At 44.9% G+C, this 27074-nt stretch overlaps 2 protein-coding genes across 19 annotated transcripts in view; one reads left to right on the top strand and one right to left on the bottom strand.

Annotated features, from left to right (window-relative positions):
- Positions 1-587: 587 nt before the first annotated feature.
- On the bottom strand, positions 588-10320 carry RAB19 (RAB19, member RAS oncogene family). 4 transcript variants are annotated; one of them, XM_045495879.1, is made up of 5 exons: positions 10193-10301; positions 9451-9666; positions 8084-8307; positions 5284-5467; positions 588-935 (listed from the first exon to the last, which is right to left on the bottom strand). In XM_045495879.1, exons 3-5 carry the CDS (start codon positions 8282-8284, stop codon positions 667-669), a joined length of 654 nt encoding a protein of 217 aa, XP_045351835.1. In that variant the 5' UTR covers positions 8285-8307; positions 9451-9666; positions 10193-10301; the 3' UTR covers positions 588-666. The 4 variants fall into 4 exon arrangements, with proteins under 4 accessions (XP_045351835.1, XP_045351836.1, XP_045351834.1 ...); XM_045495880.1 differs by having other exon boundaries at positions 10210-10296; XM_045495878.1 differs by lacking the exon at positions 9451-9666 and having other exon boundaries at positions 10210-10320.
- Positions 10321-14291: 3971 nt separating this feature from the next.
- SLC37A3 (solute carrier family 37 member 3) overlaps positions 14292-27074 on the top strand; it is a 156902-nt gene continuing 144119 nt past the window's right edge. For 6 of the 15 annotated variants that reach the window (XR_006716584.1, XM_045495874.1, XM_045495869.1 and 3 more), the window contains exons 1-3: positions 14292-14405; positions 22417-22578; positions 23965-24073. Coding sequence is in view for 14 of the 15 variants with exons in the window: in XM_045495874.1 (XP_045351830.1) it covers positions 22490-22578; positions 23965-24073 (198 nt within the window). In the remaining variant the exon portion in view is untranslated. Of the gene's footprint in view, positions 14573-16615; positions 16766-22416; positions 22579-23964; positions 24074-27074 lie in introns of all 15 variants that reach the window. The other 9 variants (XM_045495864.1, XM_045495870.1, XM_045495865.1 and 6 more) reach the window with 9 other exon arrangements.

Genomic DNA, 27074 nt, shown 5'->3' with positions numbered 1-27074 from the left:
AGAAGTGAGTTTTTATCCAGCAGGTAATGTGGTATTTTAGAAAGGAAACTGTAGGCATCTCCCGCATTCTAGGAGGGTGGTCAAAGCAATCTAACTAGGATAAAGTGAGATCCAATTCTGTCTCCGTCACATGGCACTTGACCATTCGGCAAAACAGTGTTGATGGTCTTTATGTCAGAGGCTTTGCCCCCAAGCTAAAGACCTGAGATGTGAATGTCAGCAGCATTCTGGTTTATCACCGCAGGGTTTTTCCATCCTCCCTTGCCAGAGCTGCTATAAACTGCCCTGGAATGTTCTAAACATCCTCTCCCCCTCTTGATATGCCTCCTTTCTTCTTTCCTTCACTACCCTCTTCTTTGAGTGAGAAGAATTCAGTAGAAAGCCGTTGAAGGGTTGGGGAGACAGAAAATGGAAGGCTGAAAAAGCAGACCGTGTCCTCCTACCCCTGTGCCTTAAGCCCTAGGCGGAATCCAAAGAAACAGTGGTGTCCTCTTCCTCAGAGTCCGCAGTTCTGGCCTCAGGTGTGAATCAAGGCAACGGTGCTCCCCATCCAGGGGGCGGGGTGAGGGCACAGGCCCAAGTCTGTGGGCCGACAACAGGATATCCGGCCAACTTTGGTTTCTGACATCAGGCGTCCCGTGGGTGCAGCTGGCCTCGAGGGCATATTCAGCACATGCAGTGGGTCTTCTCCTTCGGCCCCTGGGCCATAAGAACCGGCCTGGAACCCATGGCCAGGTTGTTCAGGGGGCTCTCACCAAGCAAGTGCAGGCTGTTGCGGGCAATCAGCTCCCTGGCCATCAGCACGAAGACCTCGTCTATGTTCTTAGACTCCTTAGCAGATGTTTCCAGAACAGCAAGGAGGCCGTGTTTCTCAGCCAGCGTGCAGGCATCTTCAAACAGGACATGCCGTTTTTCCCACATGTCACACTTGTTCCCTGGGGGTGAGAGAGATAAACAAATATTCCATTGAGGGACTGAATCCGTTGTGTGTGTGTGTGCGCGCGGGCGTGCGCGCGTGTTTTAATGAACCTTAAGAGAAACATTTAGTTCGGCAATATGCATGCGTGCATACGTTCATAGACAGCAATTGTGGGCAGATTTACTGAAAGTGAAACCATCAATGTATGGAAAGAGCCACTGTCTTCATTCACTGTCAAGATCTTCAGGAGCTGTGAGAAAGGGGCTGGAGGGTTGTGTTTATTGGCAGGGACAGATGAAGGCTGTGTGCTCTCGGGAGGGACCGTCTTTCCTTCAAAGTCTAAACAAGGTAAAGACTGTGCCAGAGGGAGTCCTCAGTCTTCTCTCTTCTTCCTCCAAATCTTTTTTCCTTTTTTTTTTTTTAATATTTATTTATTTTTGAGACAAGGAGAGACAGCATGAACAGGGGAGGGTCAGAGAGACAGGGAGACACAGAATCTGAAACAGGCTCCAGGCTCTGAGCTGTCAACACAGAGCCTGACGCGGGGCTCAAACTCACGGACCTCAAGATCATGACCTGAGCCGAAGTCGGATGCTTAACTGACTGAGCCACCCAGGTGCCCCTCCTTTTTTTTTTTTTTTTTTTAATGTTTATTTATTTTTGAGAGAGAGAGAGAGAGTGGGGGGGGGGTGGAGAGGGGAACAGAGGATCTGAAGCTCACTCTGCACTGACAGCAGCAATCCCAATGCAGGGCTCAAACTCACAAACCATAAGATCGTGAGCCGAGCCGATCTTAACCCACTGAGTCACCCAGGTGCCCCAAATCTTGGTTCTCTTTCCACTCTCTTTTCCAGACCACAAAGTGTTGGGTGCTGTTGGATGGCCCTGGTCTAGCTGAGGAGATTGTGAATTAGGATTTGCTGGATTGAAGGTGTGGAATGAATAATGCGGGATTTAGCTATAACTTACATACAACAAGATGCAGACTTTAACTGTGCAGTTCATGAGTTTTGACAAACGTATATGCTCTGTAACCACCCTTCCCCTCTGGATGTAGATCATTCCCTGTTACCCCAGAGAGTTCAGTGAGGGGTTTTGCAAGCATGGCCCGGGACTGCTCACAGAAGGAAGAGTGACCCATCTCTTTGGCTTCTCTACTTCAACCCCTATATTCATCCAGTCATTGGACTTTGATTTCTCTGAGGCAGGAATCACAAGGTAAAATTGTCTTCCTAAAGGATTTGTTCTACCAGACATCAGGATTTCTTACAAAGCTACCGTAATTAAGAAGGCTAGATTAATGTTTTTCAACCTGTTTTTTCCCCATAAAGGAGCCTTTTTAGGCCCTTTCTTCTCATAATTAACCCTCCCCACCATGAAAGCCTTTACACCTTTAATTTTTTTTTAATGTTTATTCATTTTTGAGAGAGAGAGAGAGAGACTCAGAGCACAAGCGGGGAGGGGCAGAGAGAGAGAGAGAGACACAGAATCTGAAGCAGGCACCAGGCTCTGAGCTGTCAGCACAGAGCCGGACGCAGGACTGGAACTCACGAACCATGAGATCACGACCTGGGCCAAAGTCAGGCACTTAAGCTACCCGGGAGCCCCTAAAACTTTTAATTTTGAAACAATTATAGGCTCACAGATTGGTTCGTTTGTTTTTAATTTTTTTAATGTTTATTTATTTTTGAGAGAGAGCCAGGATGTGAGCAAGGGAGGGTCAGAGAGAGAGGGAGACCCAGTATCTGAAGCAGGCTCCAGGCTCTGAGCTGTCAGCACAGAGAGTGATGCGGGGCCTGAACTCATGAACTGCTAGATCATGACCTGAGCCAAAGTCTGAGGCTTAAGTGACTGAGCCACGCAGGTGCCCCTGGTTTGTTTGTTTCTTTCTTTCTTTCTTTTTTAATGTTTACTTATTTTGAGAGAGAGAATGCAGGGGAGGGGCAGAGAGAGAGAGGGAGACAGAGAATCCCAAGCAGGCTCCATGCTGTCAGCCCGGGGCCCAAGTTGGGGCTCAATCTCACAAACGGTGAGATCGCGATGAAAGTGTAGAGCTCCAGAGTCTGACGTTAACCCACTGAGCCACCCAGGTGCACTTAGACTTGCAGGCTGTTGAAGGAGGTCCTTCAGGGAGGTCCAGCGTACATTTCGCCCAGTTTCCCTATGGGTAACCTCTTGCGTAACTGTAGCACAACCTCAAAATCAGGAAGTTAACATTGGTGCAACCCACAGAGCTTACTCAGATTTCACCAGTTACATGGTACCCTCCTTTGTGCACGTGCATGTATAATTACAGGCAATTTCACCACATGTATCCACCACCGCAGCCAAGATAACAGAGTGGTTCCATCACACAAAGTGCTCCTTCATGCCACCACTTTATAACCTCCCATCACAGCTAACCCCCAACCCCTGGTAACCACTAATCTGTTTTCCATCTCTACAATTTTGTTATTTCAGGACTATTATATAGATGACATCATACAGGATATCACCTTTATTTTTAAAACAAAAATTTTTTTGATGTTTTTATTTATTTTTGAGACAGAGAGAGACAGAACATGAGCAGGGGAGGGGCAGAGACAGAGGGAGACACAGAATCTGAAACAGGCTCCAGGCTCTGAGTTGTTGGCACAGAGCCTGATGCGGGGCTCGAACTCACGAGCTGTGAGATCATGACCTGAGCTGAAGTCGGATGCCCAACTGACTGAGCCACCCAGGTACCCCAGGATATCACCTTTAGAGATTGCCTTTTTTTCCACTCAGCATAATTCCCTTGAGTTCCATCCAAGGATGTATTGGTAATTTATCCCTTTTACTGCAGAGTGACAGTTCACGGTATAGATGGACCAGAGTTTAACCATCCACCCATTTGAAGAAATGGAGTAGATTCTAGTTTTTGGTTAATTATGAATAGAGCTGTTATGAACATTTGTATATAGATCCCATGAAAATTTAGTATCACAGATACATGGTATATCTAGTCCTTTGGAGGGCCACAAGCCACTGTAATGTCTAAGGCACTTTGCCCCACAAGAGCATGCATGAAATAGATCAATAGAGTGGAATAAAAAGCTCAAAAACAAGGGTGCACTGATATATGCACCCTTTACAGAAAGATCGTATCACAGAGCAGTGGGAAAGGCTGCCTTTTTTTAGTAAATAGCACTGGGGCAATTGGATTTGTACATGAAAAATTACAAATTTGTGGTCCATACCAACAAATAGACCAACATCAGTTCTGATGTTGGTTAGATCTAATGATGTTACATTAGATCTAAATGTAAAAGCCACAATAAGTTGAAAGAGAAAGAGAAGAAGGAAGAAAGGAAGGAAGGCAGACAGACAACTTATTTCAAAAGACAGAATATCTTGATGACTTTGATTAGGAGATTTCCTAAATAGGATACAAGGAAACAATCATTAAGGAAAAGATTGATGGATTGAAATATATTGAAATTAAGAATGTCTAGGGGCACCTGGGTGGCCTAGTCAGTTAAGGGTCTGACTCTTGATCTCAGCTCACCTCTTTTTTTTTTTTTTTAACATCTATTCATTTTTGAGAGAGAGAGAGAGAGACAGAGATAGAACATGATTGGGGGAGGGGCAGAGAGAGAGGGAGAGAATCCGAAGCAGGCTTCAGGTTCTGAGCTTTTGGCACAGCAGGGCTTGAACCCATGAACCGTAAGATCATGACCCGAGCCGAAGTCGTACACTTAACCAACTGAGCCACCCAAGCACCTGCTAGTGAGGTTTAAGGTCAGGGACAGCTCTGCTTCTAGAAGAAAGATACGAGAGCCCCTTGGTGGCTCTCACCAAGGGATGTTGTAGGAGTGGCCATTCCTAAGCTGGGAGTCTGGTCTGCCCCTTGTATCCCTGTTAATTCTGATGGAGGTTTGTTGCTAGGATTTGTTAGGATCTTAGCAGCTGTAAGGAGTTATTCCTGGGTGCAGTCAGTCACGTGCATCTGAGTGGCTTCCTTGGGGATCTGGAGCCATCTGCTATTATGAACCTCAGACTATAGAGTATTTTCTGTGTGGTCTACACACGTTCGCATCAAATCGGTATGAAGGGTGTGGCTTCTCTAGAAGCCGGGGCCCCATCCCAGGTCTCCAGAATAAGACACTCTAGGGTGGGGGCCTTGGAATCTGTATTATTAGCAAATTCACATCCCATCCCGCCAACCTCATTCACCCCATTCTCGGGTGAATCTGATGGGAATTTCCGGGCCAAACACTCTGAGGTCTTTCCACCGCCGGCACTCTTAAGATTTCATGTGCCGTTCCCATCAGAAACACCCAAAAAGCTGAGCATCCGGAGAGGGGGTCAGGAACGAAAAGCTAAATGCTTTGAAAACAGCATACCAATCAGCATAATGACCAAGTTCGCCGCGCCATATTTTTCTATCTCGTGGATCCAGTGAGGAACAGACTCAAAGGTGGAGCGTCGGGTGAGGTCGTAGGCGATGATGGCCGCGTGGGCGCTGCGGTAGTAGCTTTGCGTGATGGTCCGGAAGCGCTCCTGGCCTGCTGTGTCCCACACTTGCATCTGGAGAAGGGCAGAGAAGGGGGTCCACATCAGGAGTTCTCATGCTTTATGGGAACTTGTTCACCTGAGGTGTCTGAACAAGGGATTTTTCTGGGTCTCACTTCGAGATATTCAAATTCGGTAGGTCTGGTGTCTGGGGCCTAGGAATCAGTGTTTCTGTTCACTCCCAGAGCATTTTGGATGCGCTTTCGGGTTTGGGAGTCACCATCTACGGGACGCTCAGTCGGAGAGGTGGATCCAATATTTTGGGTTTCATGTTCTTGACCTTTTTACCTCTGTTCTCCCTTCCTCTAGATTTTGGAGTTTATCTTTTGAAACTGCTCGTTGATATCACTCAAGGTGATGGCACTGGCTGAACTGGTCTGATTTTATTTATTTTTAAAAAAGTTTATTTTAAGAGAGAGTGAGCAGGGGAGAGGCAGAGAGAGAAGAAGAGAGAGAATCCCAAGGAGGCTCTGTGCTCTCGAACTCATGAACCTGAGCCGAAATCAAGAGCTGGACACTTACCTGAGCCATCCAGGCACACCAGACTGTTCTGATTTTAAAGGACCACTCAGCTGTTTACATTTAAGACTATCCTTATAATAATACCTTTGCAATTATCATCCCAAGCAGGGGCACCCATTGGGTACACCCTCCCCGTGTCTGGGTGTGCCTGTTTGTTCACTCACACTATTTAGAAAATATATTATTTAATTGATTTTTTTTTTCATTAAGTAAGCTCTACACCCAATGTGGGGCTTGAACTCATGACCCTGAGATCAAGCGTCACATGCTTTACGGACTGAGCCAGCCAGGCACCCCTATAAAATGTTTTTTTTTTTTTTTTTTTAGAAAGTTTGCAAACATACCCCAAACTAGAGAGAATAAAACAAGGAACCTTTGGGGCACCTGGATGGCGCAGTCGGTTAAGCGTCCGACTTCAGCCAGGTCACGATCTCGCGGTCCGTGAGTTCGAGCCCCGCGTCGGGCTCTGGGCTGATGGCTCAGAGCCTGGAGCCTGTTTCCGATTCTGTGTCTCCCTCTCTCTCTGCCCCTCCCCCGTTCATGCTCTGTCTCTCTCTGTCCCAAAAATAAATAAACGTTGAAAAAAAAATTAAAAAAAAACAAAAAAAAAACAAGGAACCTTCATATAGCTATCATCCACACTCAATAATAATCAAGATCTCACCATTCTTGCTCCATCTAGCTCCTTCTGTTGATTTCTTTGTGGTATTCTTTTAATGTGAATCCCAGACTTCATGTCATTTCATTTGTGTCAAAAGTGGACATTTTCGGGGTGCCTGGGTGGTTCAGTCGGTTAAGCGTCTGACTCTTGATTTCAGCTCAGGTCATGATGTCATGTTTCATGAGTTTGGGCCCTGCATAGGGCTCTGTGCCAACAGCATGGAACCTGCTTGGGATTCTCTGTCTCCCTCTCCCTCTACCCCTCCCTCCCCCCTCATTTTCTCTCCTTTTCTTTCTCTCTCTCTCTCTCTGTCACACACTCACACACACACACACACACACACACACACACACACACACACACAAATAATTAAACATTTAAAAAAGTGGACATTTTCTTATGCGAGCACAATGCCACAATTGCGGCTGGTCAACTTTTCAATAACCCTTTGGTATTATCTGATACCTGACCACATTACAATTTTCCCGATTGTCTCCAAAATGTCTTTTTATTGTTTTTGTTTAATCAGGATTCCAAACAAGATCATGCTTTACATTGTCACCAACACTCTCTGATCTTGTCTAACCAAATGGGCAAAAGGTAATATCTCACTGTTATTCTAATTTTCACTTTTTAAATTATGAGTAAGGAATTTCCAAGCTAGTTCTTACTGAATTTATGAAATGGCATTTGTGTCCAGTCTGTGGATTGCCTACTTTTTATATTTAGTTGTCGGTCTTTTTCTTAGATATTTATTGGGACTCTGTTTTCACATGAAGGAAATTAGCCCTTTGTCAGTCCCATATTTGCAAATATTTCTTTCCAGTTTGTTATGCATCTCTTGTTTATGGTATTTTTGTGGATGTAGAAATTTGGCCTTTATTTTTACTATTTAAAAAAATGTTTTATTTTAGAGAGAGAGTGTGGGGAGGGGCAAAAGGAGAGAGAGAGAGAATCTTAAACTGACTCCACACTCAGCAATTTGACCTTTATAGCATTACATAGAGATGTATAAATTTGTCCTTTAGATATTGCTGATTAAGCAGTCTTTTCCTTCATGAGTTCTGGGTTCTTGTCTTAAAGGGTTGATTTCCAGGGCGCTTGGGTGGCTCAGTCGTTTGAGGGTCAGAGTCTTGGTTTCGGCTCAAGTCATGATCCCAGGGTCATGGGATCGAGCCCTGCATTGGGCTCTATGCTCAGTGTGGAGCCTGCTTATGATTATCTCTCTTTCCCTCTGCCCCTCTCCCCTGCTCATACGTGCTCTCCCTCTCTCAGGAAAAAAAAAGGTTGATTTCCCCATTCCACAATAATAAATATTCCGATGTGTTTTTTTTCTGGTACTCTTATGATTTCATGTTTTATATTTAAGTCTTTCATTCCTCAGGCATGTGTTTCAGTGTTAGGAACTCTAGCTAAAAGAGGTGGCGGCAACCCCATGCCCTTCTGACCTTCACTTTCTTGCCATCGATCTCAAGGGAGCGCACAGTGAAATCCACCCCAATCGTGTTCTGCTGCGTCTCCGTGTAGACCCCAGATTTGAAATGCTGCACCACACACGTCTTCCCCACATTGGAATCCCCAATGAGGATAATCTTGAACAAATAGTCAAAATTCTCATCTGCTGCCCTGGATGAGCTGGAGAATTGCATGGCTGTTGCCACCTAGAACGGACCTAGGAAGAAAAGTAGGAATTCAGTCTCTCTTTAGTGAGCTAGGCACTGTTCGGTCAGGAGCCGGGGACTCAGGATGCAGGACGGGACAAGAGAAAGGGAGGTTCTTGCTTTCGTGGCACTAGCATTCTTGTGGGAGAAGGACATTAATTACTGGTCAGGTACAAGGGAGCTATCCCCACAAGCCCACACCTGCCCTCGGTGGGTTGACATTACTTTAGAATGTAGAGATTTAACTGCCATTGTCTGTTGGGCCCAGCACATAAGCAACACTCTCAGCTGACAGGATTGACTGAAGTCTTAGTCCCTGAGGCGAAGTGCCTCACACTTCATCAAGTGCCCAGAGCAGGAGGAGGGCAGAGGAGATGCCTGCGGGAGTGCTCTACCTGCCAATCAGCTGGAGGACATGCCTAGACGTCATCCTGTCTCCACTTTGCATGGGGAGCAAAACTCCCAGCTATGGAGGACTCAACGTCCAGGCAACCAGCAACAAGGGCAGACAAGATCTGACAGGAAGTCAGTTTGGGGAAGAGTGACATGGCCTTTTCTTCTGGTTTCCTTGACCAGGAAATTAAGACTTTGAGACTATTTCAAAATGAGAACTATGCAGGGCACCTGGCTGGCACAGTTGGTAGAGCCCGCAACTCTCGATCTCAGCGTCGTGAGTTCAAGCCCTATGTTGGAGTAAGAGATCATTTAATAAATAAACTTAAAAAAAAAAAAAAAAAAACCCAAATGAAAACTATGGTTTTCAAGTGTTTAGAGCATATTTTACTATAGACTGGAAAAAAGACAGTGGCTCCCTAGGTAATTGATTATGGCAGAACTATCTGGAGGAGATAATTAAAAATATATATTCCTGGAGCCCATCCCAGATCTGCTAAATATAGTTAAACACCTGCACACATGTGTGCGTGCGTGCACACACACACACACACACACACACACACACAGGCAAACACTCCCCAGGTGATTCTGATGACCGTCTGGTTTGGGAAGTGCTGATCAACACAATCCCTCACCTGAAACTTGATTCCCACTTCAGCATTTCTGCTTCAGTATCTACCTCTGCTTTAATATCTTTGATCCCCAGGAACTCACTGCTTCCTAAAAAAGCCCATTTGGCATGCCCAGCTCTAACTTACATGGGGTTGAATTCTATCTCTCTGGAGCTTCCATCTGTTGACCCTCGTGCTGTGCCCGGACTTGGCAGATTCCTATTCCACATGACAGCCCGTCAAATATTTGAAGCAGCAAGCACATCCCCTCAAGGCAAATTTCCCTGGGCCTTTCAACTGTGCTTCGCATGGTGCCGTGTTGGGTCTCCTCCTCCTCCAGCGTGTCGTAAAAATACACGAAACCTGATAGCATTTGGCGATTAGATTTGACTGGCTTCAGACTGTTCCTGCCTTATAGCACCCTTCTCCATTTCTTCCCGTTTTAGTTTCGGGTTTTCTCGAAAGTCCAAAAAGGACAAGTCTGTATCATCACAGAAACTGAAAAGCACACAGATTCATCACCTGCCTGGGAAAACCCTGAGCTTTAAATGGATGAAGAAGGGTCCCATACCTCTCTTGGACACCTCTGAAGTCACCTATGGCTAAATGATCCAGCAGACAAAAGCCACGATGAAACCCCTTTCTTTGTTCCTTCTGGCTTTTCAAATGAGGCCCTTCTACTTCCGGTGTCATATCCCTGTCACTTGAGCTGGAATCTTGCTTCCACGGCCCCCTTGCCCAAGTAAGTCCTCAGGGTTTCCACAGAAGCCCTCTTCACCCAAGCCTGCGGCGCGGCTAGGAGGAATGAGCGGTGCCCCCCCCCCCCCCCCAGGGTGCCCTCCATCCCGCATCCTGTAACCCTCACCTTCCTGGTCCACCTGTTGCTTACCTGGCTCGCTCTCTCACCTCTGCTAGCAGGTAGTGTTCACTTCTTCTCCGAGCTTTCCTTTTCGGTCCTTCTGCCTCGCTGGCCTGGTGGGAGCTGTGGTTCCGTCCCCAGGTGTCCGCTTTGGCGACCGGAGAAAGTGAAAGGAGAGCGCAGACCCTCCCACCGCACCTGAGCGCGGCCGCTGGCGCGCGCCGTTGGGTCCAAAGCGCAAAGGCAAAGGCGAGGCGCCGGCCAGCACGCCCCGCGCAAAGTCAGCCCTCCCGGCCAACCTCCGTCACCCAGTCACCTAGCAAAGCCAGACGGGAAGGAAGGACGAGCCGGTTCACTCAGCCACTACCAGTTCAGCCTCCCGTTCCTTCCTTCCACTCCCCTTCTCTCTTGCAGCCCTCGCCCCCCACCTTCCCTTGGGTCCCTTGTTTTGCCGGGGGGCGGTGGGGGGGCCGGCCGGGGGAGAGAACGGCAATGTCAAGAATAGGGACCTGGATCTTGAGTCATTTGATTGTTTTGTGGACTTGAATAACTTTCTGAGGAGCAATTGAGAGAAAGAAGGTGGTCCAAAAAGATTAAAAAACCAAAACAACTTTGAATTTGCATGGGAAGAAAGAGCTGAAACAAATATTTGTTTCCTCTCCCTCAAAAAATGCACCACAGAACAAAGGTTACTTTCTAGGTCTGAGAAAACCTAGAATTTATCAGTCTCCTGCTGGCAGTAGAAGCAGAAAGCTGAGGTGAGTTTTCCTCACTTTTTTCCCCTCACAGTGTCCGGAAATGTCACTGTCCCTCAGATCTTAGGCGCTAGATTTTCTCCACGATGCAGAATGCAAGGCGTCGGCAGGTAAGCTACACTGTGCAAAACGGAAACATCCAGATTGATAAAATATTTAAACTGGTGTAGTGTTTTCAAACTGGGGGCTGAGACCTATTAATGAGTCACGAAATCAATTTTTGTGGATTGCACCCAGCACTTTCACAGAGGAACCTAGGACAAAATTTCAGAATATATCTCATGCAGTCATGCAGTCAGGCTAAGTACTGTTTTGTGCAATGTATGGACCAGTTGAATACATGCATGTGTGTGCTGGGCTGACGTAAAATGTGTTTCTTTTTTTTTAAACATATTTTCTTTTTTTAAAAAATTTTTTAAATGCTTTTATTTATTTTTGAGAGGGAGAGAGAGAGAGAATGACACAGAATCTGAAACCGGCTCCAGGCTCTGAGCTGTCAGCATGGAGCCTGATATGGCGCTTAAACCCACAAACCGTGAGATCATGACCTGAGCCGAAGTCAGACGCTTAACCGACTAAGCCACCCAGGCACCCCCATAAAATGTTTCTTACTGTGGGTTGAGGCCTAAAAAAGATTGAGAAGCACTGAAATAGAGGACAATTTATTCACTATCCAAGAACATGTCTTGCTATGATTCCTTCAGGAAACCTTTAAATTATAATTTATCTTACCCCGTATTCCATTTACACATCACTTTTCAGGAACCTCTCTTTTTGAGTAAGATACACCCAATGCTGGCAGGTAGAGCAAGAAAACAAAGGATACTGCCAGCTGCTGCTGCACCTTGTCACTTTGAGAGCCACTGTCATATGTCTGTGAATTGAAAATGAAATATCCGTCAAGGTTCACCACCATGTACAGGCAGAAGGCAGGAAATAAAACCTGTTTGATGTTCATGTCAATGAGGTTAGGTGTCAAAATGGTTTCTTCTTCTAGTTATGGTTATGGGGAAAGGAAAAAAAAAAAGTCAGCTGACTCAGACCCGGTACTTGGAGAACATCTAGAAGTAGAAATCAAAGAGTAAAATGTCTAGGTGGTTGTGGAAGTTAAGGAGAGAGATTCTGCCTCTCCCTATTCAGACCCCTCTCCACCAACATGACTATAAGTGCAAAGAGCACGGTGTGGGCTTCTTGACCTGGGTGGTGGTGACACAGGTGATATCTTATTCACCCCCTCTGCACACACACATACATACATTTATGCACACGCACACGTATATGTTTCACAATACATACACTTTATCATTTTAGCCATTTTTAAGGGCATTGAATATATTCAAATTGTGCAACCCTCACTACTAGCCATCTCCAGAACTTTTGCATCATCCCCAGCTGAAACTGCCCCTTAAACACTAACTCCCATTTCTCTTCCCCCTTGGTCTCTGGTAGCCACTATTCTACTTTCTCTCCCTATCATGTTGATTACTCTAGGCACTTCATGTAAACAGAATCATACACTGTTTGTCCTTTTGTGACTGGCTTATTTCAATGTGTCTCTATCCCACGGACACAATCTATGTTGTAGCGTGTGTCAGAATTTCATTCCTTTCAAAGGCTGAATAATGGTCCCCTGTGTGTGTGTGTGTGTGTGTGTGTGTGTGTGTTTCTTTTTTTAAAGATTAACAAACAATTTTTTATTTATCTCTACACCAAACACGGGGCTCAAACTCATGCCCCCAAGATCAAGAGTCACATGCTCTTCCAACTGAGCCAGCCAGGTGCCCCTTAAGATTTTATTTTATTTAAACTTTTTTCAATGTTTATTTATTTTTGAGAGGGAGAGACCGACAGGCAGAGGTGAGTGGGGGGGGGACAGAGAGAGAGAGGGAGGCACAGAATGTGAAACAGGCTCCAAGCTCTGAGCTGTCAGCGCAGAATGTGATGCAGGGCTCGAACCCACAAACTGTGAGATCATGACCTGAGCCAAAGTCAGTCACTTAACCGACTGAGTCACCCAGGCGCTCCAAGATTTTATTTTTAAGTAATCTCTACACCCAATGTAGGGCTCGAACTCACAACCCCGGCATCAAGAGTTGAACACTCCACCAACTGAGCCAGCCAGGAGCCCCTCCACAAAATATTTTTAAAAATAAAAGTGAAATGTTGGGGCAATTTGTTTTTGCTCACCCTGATATCACATTTTCCCAGCCACACTCTCAGATGACTGGGAACAGAACTACAACTGCCTTGTTGTAAAGGCAAATACAAATTAAAAATAAGAGGTTTAAGTCTCCCTTGGAAATAAGAACTCCCACCTCCACCCTGCCCTTTGTCCTTTTCAAATAGATGTATAGCCATTCATAATGGCTAAGTAACCTCTTGCCAGCCTCATATCAGGAAACTTTCCAGGACCCGGGAGCCATCTTGAAATACAAACATCCAGGGCGATAGTCCTCCAGTTTCCTAGTTTCTGGGAGGCTAAAAGCCTAACTTCTGTGGGCGTCTTGCTCCAATTTGCAACACTATCTCTTGTCCTAGAGGTATGAGAAGTCTGTTTCTCCTTTGGATAAGCCAATTCAGGCAGTCTCCCCAGTTGCCATGATAAAGTTTGGACCAACTCTACGTGACAAAAGCTCCTGTCCCGGTCTTCTCAGTTGAGGGCTAGTGATTGCTTATTTGAGAACATGCATGTAAGAGGTTGTGTCTGCTTGGCTGCATATGCGGGAGATTCCTTTCTGTCTTTGCAATCTGTTAGATCATGATGAGCATCACATTCTGGTTTAATGTTTATCCAATAGTAAAACTTTTCTTTCTCTATCTTTGTAGAGAAATTTTCTTGGTTGGGAGATTAAAAAAAAAAAATTATATTTCCCCAACAGGTGAAAGAGCCCAGGAGACTAGAAGGTTCCACTTCCAAGTCCTGCCTCCTTTTAAGGCCTTTAATTTTGGCTTGAGGCTGTCAGGATCTTAACAATCATTTACTTGTTTGGGTGGGTGGGGTGGAGTGCAGAAGGTGAATGGCAGAGGCAGATTAATGGCCCTGCCTGCATGGGTCACTGCGTTTAATTAATTTAAATAAAAGTCTAAAGCTTACGCCCTGATGCCTGGTCAGTAGCAAACTTAGCAGCATGTTACTTTCTATAAAAACAAAGAACAGAATAAAGCTTTTCTGGAAAAAAAAGATGCCCTATATAGCAATTCTGCCCAGATCATTATATATTATCTCTCACTGTCTTTTTCCAGCTGACACTCCTGGCCGTCATCCGTCCCCCAGCCCAACAGCCAGGTTCACCGAGGCCCCAACCTTCCCTCTCCCTTCCGCTGTCACCTAGGCGTCCCGCAGGTGAAGCGGCGCGGTCGGACTACAACTCCCAGCATGCCCCCCGGGAGGGGCGGGTCACGTGAGCGTCCGGAAACCCTGGCTGCCGGGGCGCGGGTGAGGTGGCGGCGGAGACGACGGGCTGCGGGCAGCGGAGCGGAGCGAGCGGGTCAGTGGGCCGCAGCGCGGCGACTACGGCGCGGTCTCGGGTGCGCGAGCCGCGGCGCGTGGGGCGCGACCGAGGAGGGGCCGGCGCCCGGCTCCGGGCGAGGTGTGCGGGCGCCGCCCGCGAGGGTGGTCCGAGGGGCTTCCAGGGGACGGGAGCGCGATGCGGAGGTGCGGGTGCGGAGGTGCGGGTGCGGGTGCGGGTGGGGGCGGCCGGTGGGTGTGGCGCCGAGGGCCGGGCGGGCCGCCGCTCCCCTCCGGCCCGGGCCCGGCTCCTCGGTCTCGGGAGTGCGGGGCCGGGTGGGGCCGGCGAGGACCCCAGCGGCAGGAGAGCGGGAGGATCCGGGAGGGCCCCCGCGGGGAGTAGGGCCCGGCCGCGCGCCACGAGGGCTCTTGTCCCGGAAAAGGGCTGCAGTTTAGACCGGGTGAAGGGATGCTTTTCAAGTAGGCTGCGAAGGAAGGCAGGCTTTTGGAAAAGGTGCACCGAGGCCAAAGAGGGAGGGTCTTAGTGGAATAGCTGGGTTTTGTATGCTGCTAACTGCTGTGGCCTCAGTCAAGGAATTTGGTCACATTGCGTATTCGTCATTCTCTCAGGATTCTTATTTGCAGAATGTGGTCTGTTTATTCTCACTTTTGACAGGGGATAATGGGAACGTGGCTACAGGGCTTTTGGCGTTTCCTGAAGTATAAGATTGTAGATGATCTCATGGTAACTTGTGACTGAATGCTTGTAGGGAGAAGAGTATGTTCCTGGGGTGAGTGAAATCTGAATCCCAATTGCCGCCTTTCTTCAGTGTCTTGGTGCTGAATTATTTCTTTGCCATTTGTTGGATGTTCCTATATTAGGAACTCTCTAAAATTATCTCATTTAATTCTTTTCTTTTTTTAAGTTTGTTTATTTTGAGAGAGAGAGAGAGAACACAAGTGGAGGAGGGGCAGAGAGAGAGGAGAGAGAGAATCCTAAGCAGGCCCCACACTGTCCACTCAGAGCCGGATGCGGGGCTTGAACTCATGAACTGTGAGATCATGACCTGAGCTGAAGTCGGACGCTTAATGGACTGAGCCACCCAGGCACCTCGGCCTTTCATTTTCATTAGAAAATGACCCTGAAACAGTAATTTTATAAAATTAAAGTCGGTGCAACGTGTTGTTTCTTTCTAGATGTCAGAATCAAGTGTATTATCGAAGATTCTGTTTTGTCCACTGATAAAATGAAATGTCGCAGCAGTAACCATTAACTGGCATATGAGTCTTTTGTTTAGGAGAAGGAAGGTTGTTGTTGTTGTTGTTTGGTTTTTTGTTTTTGTTTTGTTTTAAGTACAGTCTACCCCTTAATGTGGAACTCGACCCCAGACCCCAAGATCAAGAGTCACATGCCAGCCAGGCACACCGAGAGGGAAAGGTTTTTATCTTGAAAACTAGTTGTCTTTGGAATATGTTTACAATGGGTAGGAAGAATGTAGTTTTAGGAAGCCTGGAATAAGACAAGAGAATTTTACAGGAAGTGCTAGGTACTTTACATCTGTGGTAATGAAACAATTTAAGAAGAGACAAAAATTACAGAAGGCTTGAGTTTTGAGTGAAAGGATTCGTGTGGTACAGATAAATGGCTTCAAATGGGATGATGTGGGATGAAAAAGTTACTTGTGTCAAACGTCGAGGTGCGAAATTACAACACACACAATACTGTCAAAATAATTGAACTCAGCTATGCATTCATTACTCTTCCAGCTACCTTTTTCTGTTTTAGTACACACCATCTTTTTACTTTGCAAATGTAAAAACTGAAGTCTGAAGAGTGAAGTAATTGCCCATCTAATGTCCTTCTCATTTGAGTATAGTAATAGTGTAACCACTATTACTAATAGGTGGGTTTTTTTTTGTCCCCATACAGGATTTATACTTCTGAGCTTAAGGTGAGATTATTTCTAATTGCTGTGTTTTACCCAACTTCAGATATTTTAGCCTTTTTTCTTATATAGTACAGCATAGAGACTAGGGTCAGGTCTGGGTTTGAATGCTCGCTTCCTCTGTTAAGAGATACTACTTTATAAAATCTGTTTTCTTATTTATAAGATGTGAGAGCTAAATACAGTAACGCAAGGCAAGTACCTAGCACGGTGCCTGGTGCTTTGAGAGTATTCGGTGTTGGTTATGGTCAAAGAATTCATTCGTGCACAAAATCTTTATGGATCATTCTAAATGCTCTACTAGGGGCCAGAGATGTAGCCATGGACTGAAGACAGATGAGGCCGTTCTTTTGTGGAGCTTACAACTGAACAACACACACGTAAACCGTTAAACCAGATAATTTGATTGGGAACAATGCTATGAAAGGAAGAAGCAGAGACAGAGAGGAGACAGGTAACTGAGTAACGGCCCCGGCCATTGTAGACGGGGCGATCAGGGCACACCACTGAGGGAGATGATTTGAGGATGAGCCAAGAAAAGGAAAGAGCAAACCATTCGCAAAGAACCAGCAGAAAAGCATTTCAGGCAGCAGAACAGCAAATGCAAAGACCCCAAGCAAGGAAGGGCTCAGGGACAAGAAAAGAATTCGGTGTGGGGACGTTATAGCGAGTGTGGAGGTGTGGTACTGGCGAGGGTGGGGAGGAAGGAAATGGGCTAGCTCCTTGCTGTGTCGAAGTGTGGCTAGCTTCGTGGTGGCAAAGGATGGGGAACCACCCAGATGTCCGGTGGGAGATTGGAATGTGGTGACCCTGTAGGTGCAGATAGGGGCAGATCTCCCACCTCTGATAAGTGAAGAAAAGGAAACGGTGCAGAATAGTGTGTCGTATGCTCCTTTGTGTATGTGTGAGTGAGGAGCTATGCCTGGAGTGGATGCACAGGCATGGATTCTGCAGGGATGCAAAGAAACCTGTAAGGGCACGGGGTGATGAGATCAGAGAGGGAGACGTCACTCCATGGTGCCCCTTCGATGTCTTTTGAATTTTCTGCCTTATGCATGCATGACCTATTGACAATCAATAAAACAGTTAAAAAAGAAACACCCACTCTCTCAAAAGGCATTGCTCAGGCAGTCACCTCCTTTATCCCTAGCCTCCTTTTGCAGACCACAGCTGTCCAGTTCACTGCTCTCCTCCCCTTAACCTTCCAATTTTACTACAGAGGACTGGGGTATTCAGGCTTTGAAGGGCATGGCAAATTGTTTTGTATTTTTATCTGAGTCTTGGGAAGCTATCAGTGTGTTTTAAGCAGAGGGTGGGAGCTGGTTTATGTCTTAAGATATATTTCTGGCCGATGTGTGTAGAATGAGTTGGGGGCAGGGTAGACATAGAAATGGTGAAACCCTGCAGAAGGCTTTAGGGGTAGGCTTGGTGGGGGATGGGTGGCTAATCTTGGTGGTGGCAGTGGGGATGGAGAGAGGAGGAATACTTTGGGATGTATTTTGGAGGTAATTAGTGATGGGTTGGTTGTGGAAGCTGAGAGAGAGAAAAGGAAAAATGAAGGATAAGTCCTGGTTACCTTGGGCGACTTGGGGGAATGGTAGTATCATTTATGAGGTGGGGGGTACTGGGGGAGGAATCAGTTTTGAGGGAGGAAGTGAAGCATCTTGCTTCAGGTACCTGAGGCATGGCAAATGGACAGTTGTCTGGACTGTCGGGAACTCTGGAGGGTCCGAGTTAGAGCCATCGTTCTGGGCGTCGACAGAAAGCCGTCGCGCTGGTTGAGAGAGAGGGGTGCTGGAGCTTTAACGAGAGAAGTGTGGAATTGTCTTAGAGGTTGAGAGAGCAGAATCATTAGGGAAGTGTAGTCATGCTGGGCAGTGTTGCATGCCCTTTGAGGTTTGTGGTTTTGAATCTAAAAAGTGAAATCAGCCTGCGTGTGTGATTTTTCTCCGGCAAACTGCAGCCGCTTGGGTACAGGGTAGGTGGACAGAGGCAAGAAAAAAAGGCCCATAAGGGAGTTGGATAGATTCTAAGTTAGTGAAGAAGGAACTGAGGACAAGAGGAGGGTAACGGATGATGGGAAAATGGTGAGGTGACTGAATTGGGAGCTTTGCTGAGGTAAAATGACTGGTGAGTGGGAAGTAGGAGAGCAAGGAGTTTTCTGGAAGGGAAGAAAGTATGGTGTTTGAAATCTGCCTGGGGGAGGTGATGTAGTTACTGGATGGGGTTTTTATTGTGGAAAACCTCTATAAAACTGTGGGTTTTTATAGAGGAAAAGATGGGTGGTGAAGAGGACTGGGGACTGATAGATGAGCCACCAGGATATTGCACGGAGACCGAAGCAGTGGCAGAAGACAAGCGGGACAAGCGCTGTCTGTAGTGACCGCGGAGTGCCGGGAGGTCAGTCGGTGACAGGGCTGAGGGGCAGCGGGCAGTAGAGCCCCCGGCATGAGCTCAGAGAAGCTGATTGGGGCAGGGTGAGGACTGGGTCAGGGGACGTGGCCGTGGGGGCCGAGATGCTTTCCGCGGGCCATCTGCCCTACCAGCCTTCCCCCTTCCGCTTTGTAGTCCGTGTCTCCCCCAGCATTCCTGGTACAGGACAGCCTGAACTCTTACTGCCGTGGGGTTGAAATGGGCTCTGCACATCTATAGAAAGTAACAGTTTTGGAATGCTTTATATTCCAAGGCATTGTTTTATAAGGGGGAGATTACCTTCCATCTGGACACGTTCCATGTCTTTTATTCAGCGTTGATCGCACAATGCAGAGTGTCTCATTCTGGAAAATACCTTGTATGCGTGATCTTCTAGGGCTCAAAAAAGCTTCATCACAAATCAGATGAGTTCATGATTATGAACTTGTTTTGAAAAGGAGTGAGCATGGCTCAGTGATTCTGGACCCTTTTTGATGGCAGGGATCTTATTTTTAGTAAGTTTTGTTTTTAAAAGCTAATTCTTGTTCTCATATGATAGTTGTATATTCAGTATCCATTGAGAAAATGCTAGATGATAAACTACTTTGAATTTAGAAGTACTTAAATGAATTTTGGTTTTATTAATTATGACAGCATTTACATACAATTGGAAAATGTTAGACATTTGTTCAGTCTGTATTTAGAGCAGTAAAGAAAATGGTCTTCAGAAAGTAGAATGTGCTTGATGGATTCAGACTTGGCAAAAACTCTCAGCACTTTCCCAGGGTCACAGAGCTCACAGATGATTAGAAATCGCTTCTGTGATGTAGAGAATATAAGTGCAAGGTATTATTATTATTAATTATTGTAATTACTTAGGACCAGATGTTATAATAGTATTCATTTTAAATGGCATCCTGCCAGCAGCAGGTGATTACCTAAAACTATTTTCCTGGTGTACTTATTAAGCTTTTTCTCTCATGTCACGGAACGAAGGAAAAGGTGGTTTATCAGAAATGAAATCCAGATGGTCTCAAACAGCTCGGTAGTCATTTAAAGTTATTAATGTAACTGCAGAGCCTTGAAATACACAACCATTATTGCCAAAGCAATGTAATCGCAATCTGTTGGAGCATACATTTTTGGAATTATTTTACCTGATAAATTACTGAATTTCATAACTCTTATCAGCATACTGTTTTGAGGTGTGAATGTATGTGTTCAGTTCAAAGAGCTACAATTTACACAAAGCTTTGAGTTCCACTGGGTTTCATGTTTAATTTAGGGGATGGAGGTAAATTTAGCAGTAACACTAATAGCTCTCGGGTTTGTAACTTTCTGGAATTACAGACAGAAAGTTTATTACATTTTGTAAGTGGAATTTTAAAATCCTATTCGGCTCATTATTTTGTGAACGTTTTTCAGGGAGAAAGGTTAAATGAAATTAGCTACATTCTGCTGTGGGCTTGATTAATCCTGGGCAGATCAGTGGCTAAAATAATTATCTTAATAATACCTTACTTACATTCATTGTTTATTTTACTCTTATAACTCTCAAAAGAGACAGGACATTTTATAGACTACCACATGCGATTCATAGAGATTGGCGTGTCCAGAGGCTTATAGCGAGTAAGTCAAACACTATAATGTCTAACCACCTCACCTTTGTACCTTTTATCCAAAAGTTTCAGGAATGGCCAGTTGGTGGGTCTGTCAGCATTTACGGTTTGGCTACCTCTCCTAAACTGTGGCTGGTGAAAACATGAGTCTAATAGAAGTTACAAGGCACACAGCCTTGAAAGCAAAGCCCTGTGACTTGCTAATTTCAGTATTGGGAGCTCTTGAGTTTGTCTCCTACCTCAACTATTGCAGTACATGTAGCATACAGGTCATTTTGTTAATTTCACTTTATTTTTTCTTAATAAGCAAGTGAATTACAAGACTTTACCAATGCTGTGGATGTTTTTCCCTTCTGCTTATAAAAGTAATATATACTTTTATTGTAGATTTTTTAGGAAAGCATTTAGAAAATTAAAATTACCCATAATCCTACAACGCAGAGAGAGCTAGTGTATTCCCTATTTATTTGTAAATATTATGTAAACATAGAGTTGAGTTGATATTTATAAGTCATATCTTACTTTTTTTTTTTTTGTAAGTCATCTATGCCTAACGTGGACTTGAACTCACCACCCCAAGATCAAGAGTCATACGCTTTACTGACTGAGCCAGCCAGGCACCCCATTTCTTCCTTTTTTCACTTGCCATTTTCTCATGTCACTAAAAAGCCTTAATTCTTCATGTCAAATGATTATAAAATATTCAGCTATATGGATATACCATAGTTTATTTAATCATTCCTCTTTTAATTGCATATTCAGGTTGTCTCTGCAGACTTATAAGTGGAGACATTAAATTTTAGATGCTTACTCTGTGCTTAATTCTTGGGTATTAGAGCATGGATGCGGCTTTCAGAGAGAACCAAGGAGAAGTGAGAGAAAGCGGTGGAGACAGAGGGCATGGGAGTGGACCTGCCTCTTTACCCATTTCCTTATGACTGACACAAAGTTCGTTTCTTTAACATAAAAAAGCTTCTTTGAAATACTGTGAAAGCTACCTTTGTTTATAGAGCTGAATGCATCTTGTATTTCTTTAGGAATAGGTCCCTGGAAATAGAATTTTTTTTTTTTTTAATCTTTATTTTTGAGAGACAGCATGTGAGCAGGGGAGGAGCAGAGAGAGAGGGAGACACAGAATGCAAAGCAGGCTCCAGGCTCCGAGCTGTCAGCACAGAGCCTGACGCGGGGCTCTAACTTAGGAACTGTGGGATCATGACCCGAGCCGAAGTTGGCTGCTCAACCAACTGAGCCACCCAGGTGCCCCGGAAATAGAATTTTTGTGTCAAAGCTCTTAATGACTATGGCCAGATTGTCTTCTGTAATACTACATTTTACCTCCATCAGCAGTATATGAGAGTTTAGGAGTCATTAGACCTTGAACTACATTGAGCACAATCTTTTTTAACTATATAAGCGTTTTCTTGCCTTAATTAATATTTCTTGTATTGCTGACCAATTGGAGCTTTTATTTGATAAATTAAATAGACATTTCATTTCTTCTGAGTTGTCTATTCATTTCCTTTCCTCATTTTTCTGTCAGAATTAGTGATTTTCTTTTCTTTAAGATTTTGTTTTATTTTAAGTTTATTCTTTTAAGAGAGAGAGAGAGGGGTGGGGAGAGAATATCCCAAGTAAGCACCAGGCACCATGCTGAGCCTGACTTGGGGCTTGATCTCATGACTGTGAGGTCAAGACCTGAGCCAGAATCGAGTCGGACACTTAACCTTCTGAGCCACCCAGGCACCCCTGCGATTTTATTTAAGTACTCACAATCCTGAGATCAAGAGTCACACCTTCTTCCAACTGAGCCAGCCAGCTGGCCTTGAATTAGTGATTTTCTTACCAGTTTGTATGAGAGTTCTTTCTGTTAGTATGCAATCTTTTGTCAAGGATTTTTCTTTTTAAGGACTTGTTATAAAACATAGTTATCAATCTAGTTTTCTGGTGTCAGCTAGCCCATGTGATTTTTTTTCAAGGCCTGATAATATGCTGACTGGTTATAAGTCTACATAATTCAGTTTTTAGACTAACTGCCTATTTTAAGTAATGTTGATAATGCATTTTGTCTTTCCAGAAAGAAGAAATGATGTAAATAATTCACTGTCCAAACTTTGAGGTCAGAGGTGAGAAGGAAGGTCAGGAAGACTATGGCCTGGCCAAATATTTTTCAAAGAGGAACTCTGTTCTCCCGATTCAGCCATCATCACGTTGTTGTGTTCTTGCTCACCTTCTTCAGGTATGTGGATGGATTGCTAAAACTGTTCTCTTGTGTGTTTGGTTTGTTTGTTGGTTTGGGAGAGGTACTTACTGCATGGTAAGTGTTGAATGCACGAGTTGGCATGGGCTTATGAACTGGCTAGTTATTCTTTCTGTTGTACTTTTTGGTAGCCCCGTGGGCAATGTTTGCCCATATTTGGCCAAAATGTTTGGCGTTTTTGGTTGTCACACTGGGGGAAGGGGTGCCACTTGGAGTGGATAGAGACCAGGGATGCTGCTACAGACCCTACGGTGCACAGGCTGGCCTCCCACAACGGAGAATTTTCAGGGCCCAAAATGTCAGTAGTGCCGCGGTTGAGAAACTGTGGTTTAACATGAAATTCTTTCCTTACTAAAACCAGGAGCTTCAGAACACAGGATGCACGTGTTCAGGATATGCCCTGTGCATCCTTGAGAAGTAAAGTAAAAATTGTATGAGACAATTGTAAGGAGCGTGACCAAGGAATCATCAGTATTTGTGATTCTGTGGCCCTCAGTGGCTCTCTTTAGTGGTCCATAGATGACACAAACCAGGCTGTTTGGTTTTAGGAGCCATGTTACTTATAACCCTGTGGCTCAGCTGTTTTGATGATTTCTTCTGGGTAGATTTTCTTTGGTTAATCTTTATTGAAGGCACCACAAATGATGTGATAGGTTTGTTTGGTTGTTTTAAGACAGAACTAGGAAATGGCTCTCTAATTGTGTAACAGTTGATAGGTAGTTTTGGATGCTTTTTTTAGGGATAGCCGTTTGTTGGGGATGAGGGGAGGCATCAATATGAGGAAAAGACAGGACTCAAGAGAAAGCTACCGAGTGGCTAGTACAACAACAAGGGGCCAGTGGTTGCTAAAGACTTAAAATTCTTTACAGAACTGCCTCCATGATTTAAAGTCGGTTGGGATCAATCACGTATCTGTCTTCTAGGTGGAGGGATAAGTTAGGAGTGAACACTTATATAAGAAGACTAGTTAAGTTTTTCTTTTAAAAAAAAAAATTTTTTTTTTAACATTTATTCATTTTTTGAGAAACAGAGTGTGAGTGGGGGAGGGGCAGAGAGAGAGGCAGACAGAGAGTCCGGAGCAGGCTCCAGGCTCTGGACAGAGAGCACAGAGCCCAATGCAGGGTTCAAACTCACTGTGAGAACTGTGAGATCATGACCTCAGCTGAAGTCAGATGCTCAACTGACTGAGCCACCCAGGCACCCCCAGTTAAGTTTTTCTTTTGCTTGGCAGACTGTTTCAGTTAATAAAGCAAAACTTTTTTTTTTTTTTTTAAGAGAAGAATTCTAAAATTGAATAAAACAAATGGGTTTTTATTGAATGCCATTTTCTTTGCTATTCAGCTGTATTTCTTTTCTCTTTTGCAGTTATTCGTTGCTCCACGCATCAAGAAAAACTTTTAGCAATGTCAAAGTCAGTATCTCTAAGCAGTGGACCCCAAGTGCTTTTAACAAGTCCATTAGATTGCCTGTAGAGGTAAGTGGAACAAAGTGCTAGGATGGGTTCAGGAAGCGAGCCATGCCCACCCCTAAATTCCTCTGAAATTCTTCTAGTTTGTTTCATTCATCTGCTGAGGACTCTGAAAAATGGCTGTTTCCTATGGCATAAAACCCAAACTATTCTGCCTGGTTTCTTAGCTTGCCCTGACTCCGACCTGTTTTACTTACCGTTCTATCCAGCTGCTTTCTCACCGTTTTGAAGTGACACAGTTCTGGTGAGACTGTTTTTTAATTGAGTTTCACAAGCACCTGTACTCATTTCTGCCTTTGAGATTTTGCTCATGTTCTTTTTTAGGCTCTTTCTCTTTTTTCCTTCCCATCTAAATCTGGCTTTTCCCTCTGTGGCAAGATAAAATGCCACTTTTTCTTCTTTTTTAGGTAATCTCTGCACCCAACGTGGGACTTGAACTTGCAACCCAGAGTCCAAAAGTTGCATGCTCCACCAACTGAGCCAGCCAGGCGCCCCTAAAATGCCACTTTTTCTATCAAATTTTTTCCTAGCTTCCACTAATTCCTCCCCCCCTCCCATCTGAACTGTGTACGGTGTGTTACATAGTTTAATGTCTCAGTATTTAGGTACCTTGTGATTGTTTCATTTGTTTGTATCTTGCTTAAGAGTCTAGAAGTCAGGGAGTATGTATCCACTTCTTTGAATTCATTATGGATCAAGTGAATCCTTTGATGACCAGTTGGAATGGAGATGCTATTCTTTACGATACCCTATTTCAATATACAAATCCACTCCATGCATTATTTTAATGTTTTCATGTTTATTTTTCAGAGGGAGAGAGAGGAGAGAAAGAGACAGAGACACAGAGAGACAGAGAGACAGAGCATGAATCGGGGAGGGGCAGAGAGAGAGGGAGACACGGAATCTGAAACAGGCTCCAGGCTCAGAGCTGTCGGCACAGAGCCTGATGCGAGGCTCGAACTCATGCACCACAAGATCATGACCTGAGCTGAAACCAGGAGACAGACACTCAACTAACTGAGCCACCCAGGTGCCCCACTCCATGCATTCTTTACCACATTCCTTGAGTTCTACTTATGTGGAATTGTAGATACATATTAATATTCTTGGCATGTCTTCTTTTTTTTTTAATTTTTTAAAATGTTTTTATTTATTTTTGAGACAGAGAGAGACAGAGCATGAGCAGGGGAGGGGCAGAGAGAGAGGGAGACACAGAATCTGAAGCAGGCTGCAGGCTCTGAGCTGTCAGCACAGAATTGGATGTGGAGCTTGAACTCATGAGCTGTGAGATCATGACCTGAGCTGAAGTCGGACGCTCAACCAACTGACCACCCAGGTGCCCCATAACAGGAACTTTTGAAAGGAAAGATGTTAGGAATAGAGGGTTAGATTTCACACTGAGTCTTGACAGTGCTGTGTGCTCCCTGAGTACATCTAAATTTTTTTTTTTTTTTTTCAACGTTTATTTATTTTTGGGACAGAGAGAGACAGAGCATGAACGGGGGAGGGGCAGAGAGAGAGGGAGACACAGAATCGGAAACAGGCTCCAGGCTCTGAGCCATCAGCCCAGAGCCCGACGCGGGGCTCGAACTCACGGACCGCGAGATCGTGACCTGGCTGAAGTCGGACGCTTAACCGACTGCGCCACCCAGGCGCCCCACCTGAGTACATCTGAATGATCAAATGACTTGTCACAAACCTTGGAGTGCCCTTGAAGGGGTCATGTGCTCTAACCTCTCAACCAGTATAGATGCTTTCTTTGTCATTTTGAAAGGTGATCACTCACCTTCTGCTTTAATACTTCTAGAAAGTTCTTTCCTATGTTAGGGAAAAGTATTCTGCTGTTTAATTTTGATCTTGGGTTTTCTTCTGAGCCATTCGTAGTGGTCGATTCCTGCTGCGTGACAGCCTGTTGAATATTCAGAGAAGACCTTTCTTCCTAAGTTTCTCTCATTTAGGCCAACGTGCGTGGTTCCTTGAACTGTAGCGTAGTGGTGCTGTGTGCTGAATGTGATTTTGCAGGTGCAGTCTGATTAATATACAGAGCAACAGGATTTGATTTTGGCACTAAGTTTCTGGTTATGCTGCCTAAGGCTGCCTTTGTTTTTTAGGTAACTGAGTTTGGCCGCCCCCAAGACCACCCCCAGGTTTGATGATTCACCAAGAGGACTCACAGGACTCAGCTTATAGTCATATTCATAGCTGTGGATTATTACACTGAAAGGATACAGAGCAAAATCAGCAAAGGGAAAAGCATAGGCTGAGTTCTGGAGGAAGCCAGGTGCGAGCTTCCAAGAGGACTTTTTCAGTGGGGTCGTACAGGATGTATGTGATTCTTCCAGCAACAGGTTGTGACCACCTGTCTACCAGGGAAGGTTATTAGAGACTCAGTGCCCAGGGTTTTTATTGGGACTGGTCACATAGGCACCTTGTGCCTGACATGTACAAAAATTCCAGACGCCTAGAGGAAAGGTTCAGTATAAACCACATTGTTTGTACAAACAGTTTAGGTACAGTGAACCACTCTTAGTAGGAAAGGATGGGAACACTCCCAAAATCCAAGTTCTCAGGTGCCAGCCAGGGTCCAAACTCACAAGTAGGCGTTTTTGAGAGCAGTCTCAGGCCTGCTTTGTTAACTCTTTATTGCCAGTAACCATGTTAACATTATTAGCTCTTGTGGGACTTGTATTAACTTTTCTGCTTAGGTGTTTATTTATTTACTTACTCTAATTGCTGCTAAAATAGATTTCACCATTCTGGTTTTTCAGAACTGTGGGTTAAGTACTTTGGGTGGGTTGGTTATATAGAAGTCACGTTCAGACTTACCCTGGAGATCTTTGTATTTCCGTCTCTGCTGTCGTGGAGAGCAGTGCTGACCTTCCATTCCTTTCTTTACACTTTAAGGTCTGGGTTTTTTTCTTTTCTTTTCTTTTCTAAGTCTATTGCTGGGAGTGGAACAGCTGGGGTGATATGTACTTTTCACTCTTCCTGTGCTTCTGTGTCTGTA

This window comes from Leopardus geoffroyi, chromosome A2 (genome assembly GCF_018350155.1).
Source record: "Leopardus geoffroyi isolate Oge1 chromosome A2, O.geoffroyi_Oge1_pat1.0, whole genome shotgun sequence".
Classification (NCBI taxonomy): domain Eukaryota; kingdom Metazoa; phylum Chordata; class Mammalia; order Carnivora; family Felidae; genus Leopardus; species Leopardus geoffroyi.
This window is presented reverse-complemented; position numbering and strand designations above follow the sequence as displayed.